General features: G+C 49.0%; 1 protein-coding gene and 1 long non-coding RNA gene across 3 annotated transcripts in view; one reads left to right on the top strand and one right to left on the bottom strand.

Annotated features, from left to right (window-relative positions):
* TRIM25 (tripartite motif containing 25) lies at positions 1-9556 on the bottom strand. 2 transcript variants are annotated; one of them, XM_054644771.2, is made up of 9 exons: positions 8746-9532; positions 7587-7682; positions 6920-7153; positions 6279-6447; positions 5724-5801; positions 5272-5340; positions 4602-4628; positions 4183-4275; positions 1-3522 (listed from the first exon to the last, which is right to left on the bottom strand). In XM_054644771.2, the coding sequence occupies exons 1-9, from the start codon at positions 9370-9372 to the stop codon at positions 2990-2992; spliced, it is 1926 nt and encodes a 641-aa protein (XP_054500746.2). In that variant the 5' UTR covers positions 9373-9532; the 3' UTR covers positions 1-2989. The 2 variants fall into 2 exon arrangements, with proteins under 2 accessions (XP_054500746.2, XP_054500747.2); XM_054644772.2 differs by lacking the exon at positions 5272-5340 and having other exon boundaries at positions 8746-9556.
* The window catches only part of LOC129127882 (uncharacterized), a 9541-nt gene continuing 8085 nt past the window's right edge, over positions 8437-9892 (top strand). Inside the window, exon 1 of the long non-coding RNA XR_013184775.1 lies at positions 8437-8565. This is a non-coding gene — a long non-coding RNA (uncharacterized LOC129127882). The remainder of the gene's footprint in view (positions 8566-9892) is intronic.

A 9892-nucleotide genomic window follows, 5' to 3' on the forward strand; every position in this document is an offset into this window, starting at 1 on the left:
TTAGGGTTTACTGTGAGTTTTTATTGAATTCAAGCCATCACCAAACCACCAGCCAGCCCCTGGAGTGGGCACAGGGACCAGGTGGCACAAAGCCCATGGTGGTGGCCCTGCCTGTGTGTGGCTGGCACAGCTACAAACAATAACACACCTTATACAGACTGAAGTACAGGGCTGATATATCAGTATAATCAACAGGTTTATAACTGCATATCTTTTTCTAAGTACACTGCTTTACTGATGCCTTTAATTGAAGAAAAGATTAAACATTCATTTATTTTCATTCAGCAACTGTTTTTCTGATTTACTCTAATTTGTATATTAAAATGCAAATCAATGCACATTCTCATGGTGTTAACACCAGAATTAGTTCTTTTTCTAGACTAGGTTGCTTTCATTTTAATACTAAAAATAGAATTACAATTAAAATATGTGCTCCTATAAATGCCTTGTTTAAAACCAGTGCAGCTCTTACAGGTAGTGCCCAAGTAAAACCACTTCAGTTGTGTTGAAAAGGCTTTAAAATGATCATTTATCATGCAGTAACTAGTATTTCTCCTAAACACACTAATATTTATTATTAGTTATTAAAGTTATATCACACTAATGTTCCAAAATATGCAAGAGACCTGAAGCTAACCAAAAGATTTCTCAGATGCCCAGAGATTGGTCCCAGTAATGCCAAGGTCCCCATTTCCATCCCCATATGGATCATTCACTCAAGAGCTGGACTCAGGGATCCTTGTGAATCCCTTCCAACTCAGAACATTCTGTGATTCTGTGAATTCCAAATTAACAGAACTTCACTCTATGACTTCTAGTCATTCATAGCACAAAAGAAAGAGAACAGAGGATCAGGGGCCCAGCAGAAGGCTTGTTTCACTGCCTGGAAATGCAGGACACCTCATGTGTTCCACATGCTTGGTCCTGCACCAGTGTCCCATGCCAAGGATCCCACTCTGTCCAACAAGGCAGAATAGAAGCTGCTCTTGACTTTGTCTGGGTGTCCCTCCAGACCATGGCCACAGACTCAGAGGCCAGCACTGACACCTCTTTGAAGTCAAGAAGCAGGGAACAGAGGATGGGGACTTTCTCCACTGCACAGACTGCTGGAGCACGTTTTTGCCCACAGCCAAGGGACAGAGAACTCCTTCAGCACCCTGCTGAGTGCATCTGCAGCCCTGGGCACAGCCAAGGAGCAAAAGGATTTCTCAGAGGCAACTGCTCTTATTTTTCACTGCTGAAAAACTGGAAGGGCGGAAAACCCAGTTTGTCACCCATTCCTGGCTCCCAGCAGGACACAGCCTCCTTCCTTCTGCACCTTTTGCAGCATTCTGCTCAGGCTGGGAGTTTTAGTGCTGACTGTGCTTTGGAAAGGGGGAGACCCTTCAGAGAGCAGAACTGCTCCAAAGACAGCCATGGCACTTTCACATCCACCATCCAATCCATATCCTATTCTGACCAAAAAATTGGAAGAAATGAGACTTGTGCTATCCTTGACAAAGTACTAAGAGTTTACAAACCAAGTAAAAATAAACACCAAGCCTGAACTCCTGAAAGCCTCTCTCCAAAGCACTTTGGCTAATGTGGAGTGTAGTCACAGAGGTTCTTTTAAGCCTTCTAACAATTCCCTGCCAAACTGCCAGCAGTGGCTTTGTGTTCTATTTCACCAAGTCCTGTAAGGGCAGTTTTAGAAATCCAAGTCCAGGAAGACTCTCGTGTGAGCTTCCCATGGGCCACAAGAAATAAAAGCTGGCACAAAAGTCCAGAGGCAGCAACAAGGTACAGGCCCTATGAGATCCAAACACCTTGATTGCCTACAGACTGTTTTAAAGTTGTAAGGAAGAAGTACAGATTTCTCTGTACCTGGTGAGAACTTCTGAAGACATACCACACCCCAAAGAACACCAGGAGAATTAAAAATCCATCCCAGGTAGAATGGATGTACACTCTCCTTTGTTCTAATTGCCTGTATGTCAGAAGACTCACCCTGTCTGCCCATAGGCTTCATGCAGAGAGGAACCAGCAGAGAGGAACCATTTTCCAAGTACTTGCACTCTGTCTTGAGACTCCTCAAACTGGAGTCCCAAAAACATGCAAGAAATCCAGTTTCTACCACCTGAACAACAAAAGATACACCAGCAGAGAATATCCCACCTCATAAAGAGGAAAACCATTAGAACAGGAGAACCTGAGAGCAGGAATGCACCCTCTGAACTCCTCAGCACACACAAAAACCCAGCACTGAAGAGCCTTCAGCGTAAAGATGTGAGGCATGTTTTGGGTCAGAAGGTGACACAGAATGCTTCATCCCACAATCTTCACCACAGGATGCACACCACTGCTCTGCAGGATGTCTTCCTGACAACTCTCTGCTGTATCCCCAGTGTCTGGGCTGATGCCATTTGTTTCCTGGTGATTCTAATACCATTTATTTCCCATCAGTTCTAGAAGTCTCTGCAGTTCCATTCTGATGAGATTTGTCATAGTGGCTTTTATAACTTACAGCCTGAACTTAGGGATTTCAACAGCTCTTTCTGTAGCATCTGGTGGAGTCCTACACTGAGAACACCTGTATGGACAACAGTCTGTGCACAGGCCAAAAGGCAACAGTGAGACCTCCCTCAAAGCTTGAATTTGTCAAGGAATTCTTCCTGTTTCTTTCTCAAAGGGGTCATTGTTACCCATGAACACATTAATGCTGTTGCTCCTTTACAGGAAACCACAGAAGCCACAGGCACCACTGAAGACATTTAACAAGGATTTGCATCATAACTTTGATTTCAGGGCAATCAAGACCTTTGCAAACCCTTGTAGTTTGTACCATCACCAACATTTTGCTGAATCACTATCTAAAGGCTTTAGCAATTCAGACCAAAGAATTGGCAGATTTTCTAAACTGCTTAAAAGAGATGATAATTTTGCTGTCAAATAATCAATCTTTGAGACAGATTATCTCTGCTGTAAATTAACTAAACTGAGATACCAGACCTTATTCTTTCATGTGACACAGAGAGAGAACAGCATCACTGGAGAACAGCCAGAAGGCTGGGTACAAGGCTTCAGTGAACTGGGCTTTGAATTTATAGATCAGGTTATTCTTCTCCCCCACTGCCATGAAAATCAGAAAGCCCCCATCGCAGTGGAGCAGCACCCCGATCTTGGTAGCCTTTGTGTTGGGCAGGATCTTTTCCACGTCGTTGTGCCAGGAGGACAATCTGGAGTTGAGCCACTCGATGCACCAGGACTTGCTGTTCCTGCCCAGGCGGCTCTGGGGGCCCTGGCGCTCCATGCTGCCGTAGCAGACGCCGAGGCCGCAGAAGCTGCTCTGCTGCAGCTCCACCTCCCAGTAGTGGATGCCCCTCTTGAAGCACTGGAAGCCCAGCACCTGGCGGTAATCGGTGAAGCGCTGAGGGTGGTGCCTGTGGCCTGGGAAGGTGTCTGAGATGGACATCCTGGTGTAGTTCTCAGCCAGAACCATGGTGTTGTGGGCCGTGTTGTAATCCAGGGTGATGTTGGCAGCATCTGCAATGACAAGAGTCACTCGGAGGTGCTGAAGAACAAAGCACTTCTGTTTATCCTGTCCCACCTCAGCACTTGCTGCCATGTGTATCTGCCAGCTCTGCTCTCCTCCTCAGCACAGCCAGCACTTAGGGCCACAGTGCAAACTGCTGGGTTCAACTGCAGCTCGATGTCACACAACAGGCAAATGGAGGGAGAGTTTTCTTCCTTCCTGCAGCCTCACAGGATCCCTTTATCACCCAAACACCCCAAAAAAAGGCAATGGCTGATCTGGCAGCAAAAGGTATGCCACGTTGTATAGCATCTTAACAAGCCATCATGGGCTCACATGAAAGCCTGCATTTTATTTTAAAACAATCCAGTGCATTACAATGTGTTTCCAGGCTACCCTAACGCTGTCTTTTTGGGGGAAACCAAGATCCTTACTTAAAAAACTTCATTTATCTTCATAAAGATTCACAGGTGCTGAAGATTAATTTGATTCATCCAGCAAAAGAACCTCCTGCCCCTCTTTTTCTCCAGAAATTTCCTTCATTTGTAACAATCTATTAAGCTAACAAAACCCCTCAGATGTAATTTTGTCAGGACAATAGAGAGGACACATAGCACCAGTACGACAAGAGCAAGGTTCATCTTTAAGAAGTGCAATGTTGGGTGTCTTACACTGCAAGAGCTCCTCTCTGGGTTTCTTCAGGAAGCTGTCAATCAGCACTTTAGCAGCAGCAGCAGCTGGGGCAGTTGGTGTGGTGGGTGGTGCTGTGTCAACAGAAGAACAGAGAGTTTGGCCAGCTGGGAAGAGCCCTCACATGTTTAACACCCCATCAGACACTCAGGCTGGAGCTGATCTGGTTTAGCCTCCTGCTCCATGCATGGTTAACTTCAATATTAGCCCATGCTGTTCACTGTCATGTCAAGTTTTAAAAATCCCACTCTCTGGACAGCTTCTCTCAGTGTTTGATTGCTCCCACATTGGCCCAGCAAGAGCTGAACTTTTGTTCAATACACTAACACTAAAGACCATCTTATCATTTTAAGAGCAGTCAATGAAAATTATAATACACATGATGAAAGTTTGGACTCACCAACTTTAGCAGCTTTCTTTTTCTCTTCTGAAGGGGGAAAAAGAAAAAAGTAAACTGTGAGTTCTACTGGGAGGCAAAAGCACTGGTAAGACTGTGTCAGCTGTAATACCATCACCATGGCTCTCCTGAAACTGCAGCAGTACAGAGAGTCCAGCAGGCTGAAGCCATGTACAAATACCCTCACACTGGAAAGTTGCACATCAAGCACAACCTTCCATTTGCTTCCTATTTCACAGGGTCATAAGCCTGGAAGGAGCTTGATCTCCCCTCCAGGAGCAGTGTGTCCAGGCAAGTGGAATGCTCCTGTTCCCGTGAGGAACACTGACTATTCCTTTCCTCTTTACCACAGAGCTTTCAGTGCAGCAACAGGAGCTGCAGCTCCATTGCAGTCCTGCTTCCCCAGCACACCCCCTGACTGCCCCACACCCAGCACTTGGACCATGTGTCAAGAGCTCCCTGGAAGTAACAGAAGCTGCTTCTTAACACTTACATTTATGTCAAAAAGAAAACATGGAAGATCATCCAAACAGGCTACAGTGCCCATTAATTCTGGTATCTGGACAAAACAGAACTTAAAGGCCCCAGTATAACCTGCCACAAAGACCAACACCCCAGCCCTAGACTGGAGGCAGCAAAATGTTTGAGTAAGGCTCCTTTAATCCCCACTTACTGGTGGTATCTGTCTCCCCATGTGAAGTGTTTTGAGCTGGGGGAACAGTTTTCTCTTTGAGGGTCTGGACTGTGAGGAAGGAAGAAAAAAACCAGAACATGAACAGATCCTAAGCAGAACTCAATACATACAAATCTATCAAACAAACCAAAAGGTGTTTGGCACAAATTAAAAAAAAAAACTGCACCAACAAGAGGGTGGAGAGGCTCTGCTTTGCTTTACAGCCCACACTGACACCACTACAGCTGATGCAGCCATGTACCTGTGCAGTTCACCTGTCCAGCTCACAAGACATGCATCCCCAAATATCCCAAAGCACCCTCCCTTCCCTGTGCCAAGGTGCAGCTCATCACTGCATCACCACCACAGCAAACAGCTCTTGGGTAACTGCCTCAACTCCTATTTAACAGTGAGGCCACAGCTGGGACAGGATGGTGTTCTATAGCACTTACCTGGTCCGCGAGGCTTTTTTCCAACAGCGGCTTTGCTTGGATGAGCTGCTGAAGGGATCTGAATTTTCACAGGTTTGGCTGCAATGGTGATAATTTACATTATGATTTATATGGTCAGGAACACTCATGCATTAGTGAGGACACTTTTCCATCTTATCCATCTTTCCTGCCTTATGGCAGGTGGAGTCCTGCCACTCTAAAGCCTTTCCAAGCTGCCTCAAATCCACATCCTAACCACATCCAACCCTGCTACATAGTTACACCATAAATTACTCCAAGGAAGAAAGGCTGAGCTGTACCAGAAGGGTGTAATATCATGATACTCATCAGCTTATCCAAGTACAGATAATAGTGAAGAAACACTGGCACGTTTTGTCTTCCAATTTAGCCCAGACTGTGATGTTTTAGTGTGGAAATGGAGCACTGCAGAGATTGGAAGACACAATTTATATTAAGCAACTGTATTTGTTGCACTCTTTTAAAAAATTGTATTTGGATTGGAGAGGAAAGATCCCTCATTTCAGCTCAAAGCAAAAGTAGAAAATGCCAATTTACCCAGTGACATGGTATCTTCTTTTTTCTCCCGACTCTGAATTATTGAAAGTTTCACTATGTCTTTGAGGGTAATGGCAGACTGGTAAGCGGAATGCATCACATTTTGGTCCATTTCAACTACAGGAACAAAAGCCTCTTTTGTTGATGTTCGTTGCAGTGCTGTTGCTCTCTGAAATGGCAAATGAGAGACCACCTTGTGTAGCACACAGAGAAAAATACAACCAACTTACTTTAAATGGGATGCAGTTTGTGCATTCATCTCAAATTCAAGGGAACAAAGGCCACAGTCAGACACAGCTCATGGCAAAATTCCAGCAGCAGCTCAGACACCTTAATTCCCACTGGTAACCAGTGACCAGGTCCCAGCACAGAGCTGCCACACCTCACAGAGGTGACTCCTGCCCAGTGACCCCTCTGCCTGTGGCAGAGGCTGTGGCTGAACTGGGACAGTTACCAGACACCCCTTCAGCATTCTTTCACTGATATTTGTGTACTTTTCAGGACATCCTTTGATAGCAGGTTCTTGCACACCACTGCATTTCCATTTGACTGGAAGTCTCTGGAGAGCAAGGCCACAGCAGGTTTTTGTCATTCTGCATTCTAGAATGAAGAATTGGATTCACACTTAAATGACACATTACCTTCAAAAAGAGAATATCATCACTTTCAGTCAGTGCCATCTCAATCTGATCTTTCAGAGACTGAATTTCATTCTTCTTATTTCCCAGAACACTGTAAATATAATCAAACTTATTCCAAACTCTCTTTTCTTCCTCTGTAATTGCTTTCATGATCTCATTTTCTCTTTCTTCAATTACAGCTTTAACTTCTGAAAACTCATTTCTGATCAATTCCTTCTTTCTTGAAGCTGTCTCCTGGGGCAGACAAGAGCAGATAGGCACTGATTTCAAAAGAACAGTTTATAAACAAAATACTCTTAAGTGCTACCAAATGAAAGCCTCTGAGAAACGTGGGCTTCTTTTCCTTGAAACAAGCAGGAGAAGAGCTGTCGATTTCTATGTGGTTTGGAAAGCAAATTCCTTCACTCAGAAGGAACGGAGCCCATTCTCAGCGTCACCCTCACGCGAGGGTGTAAAACCTTGAGCAGTGCCAGGTTCACTCCCATCTCCCACAGAGCTGCCTGGCCCTGCCAAAACTCCTCTTTTCTGTTTCTTCCTAGTAACACCTTCTCCTGCCAATGCAGCCTCAGCACCACAGCCCTTGTCACAAGGGTACAATGACCAACACCATGCAGTGGCCAGCGGGTGCCAGGCAACCTGAGAGCACTCTGAGCAGTTCCCCACTTACAGCAGATTGGCTCTGTTTTGTTTTCACCGTGCTCATTGCCCGGGCAGTTCTTTCACTCTGGTTATGCAGCTCCGCAAGTTTTTTCTTCAGCAGTGACTGCAACAGGAGAGACCAGAAAGCATTTCAGAGAAGCAGTTGTCATGTCTGCTCTCAGATTTAAATACTCTTGTAAGCATTTATTACTCTCAGCTTAAAACCTACCTTCCCTTGAACCTTAGGGGGTGTAAAAGTATCATCCTGCACATGTGTGGCTTGTGGCACCCACACCCTCCCCACCTCTCCCAGGAGCAGGATACCATTGCAGACACTCCCTTCGCAAAGGACCCGCTGCTTTCATCAGCACAGCAGTTCCCATGCTAAGAATAAATGTTACATTAGCTCTCAGGTTGGACTTCCAGCACTAAATTGATGCTACTGCTCACCCCACTCCTTTTGAGAACGTTCTCCCTCAGATGTGATTTACCTGTTCCTTTAGTTGAAGATTCTGCTAAGCTCAGTCAGGGCTAAGTTCTGCAGCTAAGCTGTGTACACACCCACTGAACAGATGGGAGTTTGACCACCTAAACCTTTTCAGCATACTTTACTCATGCACACTGATTTTCAGCTGTGCTGGAAAATTTGAAGGCCAGGCTCCCTTCCCTTCTACTCTGTGAACCTCCTTCTGTCTTTCATCTACACACTTGAGGTCTAGGATAGCTTTATATAGCTTTATAATTCTTCTTAAGTACATCTGCAGCGGCCTGTCGGCCCCTCAGGCAGTGCCAAACCCTGGCAGGGAGCAGGGCAGCAGAGGAGGCTCAGAGTTCTGGGTGACGCCACAGAATATGGGAGGCCTCACTGCTGAGCCCAGCCCAGCCCAGTCAATGCAGCTCCCTGACAGCGCCTTCCCAGACCCCTGCTCTTGAGCAACATCTTGGAGAGACGAGGAAAACGCGAGGAATGGCTCTGGGGACGTGCCTGAGCACATGTTGGAGGGCAGGTAACTGTTCACCAATGCCAGACACGAGATTTACAATCGACGGCTTGTTCCGGCCTCCTCCCCACACTCCAGAGCGGCTCCCCCGGCACCGAGGGAGCCAAGGGGCGCCCCGGGGTGCCCTTGGGAGGGGGTTCCAGCGCCGGGGGCCATCGGCCACCCCCGCCCAGCCCGGCTGCTCACCTGGGCAGAGGCTTTTGCCTGCTCCAAGGGGCTGGTGGGGCACAGCTTGTGCCCGAGCAGGCAGAGGGAGCAGATGCAGACGCCGTGCTTGCCGCAGAAGAACTCGAAGAGCCTGTTGTGCTGGGGGCACTTGCGCAGCTGCAGGTCGCGCACGGTCGGGCAGAGCTGGTGGTCGCGGAAGGCGGGGCTGTCGCGGTGCGGCCGCAGGTGCTCGGCGCAGAAGGACGCGGTGCAGGTCAGGCAGGTCTGCACGGCCGGCGCTTCCCGGCAGCTGTCGCAGAACACGGGGGGCTCCTCCGCCCAGCACCCCCCCGCCTCCCCATCCCCATCTCCATCCTCATTCTCCTCCTCTTCCTCGCCCTTGGCCCCGGAGCGGCCCTGGAGCTGCTCCACCACCCGGCACAGCACCGTGTTCTTCTGCAGCTGCGGGCGGCCCGCGAAGGTGGCCCGGCACTGCGGGCAGCTGAAGCCCCCCGTGAGGCCGGCCCAGGTGAGCTCCAGGCAGGAGGCGCAGAAGTTGTGCCCGCAGGGCACCGTCACGGGGCTGCTGAAGAGGCAGAGGCAGATGGAGCAGGTGAGCTCCTCCTCCAGCCCCGACAGGCCCGGCTCCGACTCCAGCGCTGCCATCGCCCCGTCCGCAGCTGCCCCAAGGACCGAAAGAAACCAGGGTTCGGAGAAACGAAACTATGGCTGGGGCTTTCCGGAAAATTACGTGTCCGATCCCCGCCCCGACGGGAGGGGCGGCAGCCGGGGGACGAACCCTGAGGCGCCCGCCCATGTGGGAGCCGGGCAGCCCCGGGATGCGGGGGCTCTGCCCTGCGGAACGGGACCCGCGGGGCTGCGGCCGGGCCGGGGGCTCCGAGCCGGGGTCGGGGCTGCGTCACCCGGCGGTGCCCGGAGGCCTCGGGGTCGGTTCCGGGGGCGTTTGGGTGCGGTGGCACCCGCGCTGCCCGCCCCGCTCCCCGCCGGGGCGGCCCAAGAGAACTCGGGACAGCCCAGCGCTGTCCGCCCGGGGCTCAGGCAGGGTGTGAACCCCAAATCCCCCCGAGCACCGCCCCAGCTGCTCCGAGCTGAGGGTAACCTGGATGCTGGAGATTCTACGGACTCATTGGGTTTGAAAGGACTTTAAAAATAATCTGTTTGCAAA

Source organism: Agelaius phoeniceus, chromosome 19 (assembly GCF_051311805.1).
Source record: "Agelaius phoeniceus isolate bAgePho1 chromosome 19, bAgePho1.hap1, whole genome shotgun sequence".
NCBI classification, from domain to species: Eukaryota; Metazoa; Chordata; class Aves; order Passeriformes; family Icteridae; genus Agelaius; species Agelaius phoeniceus.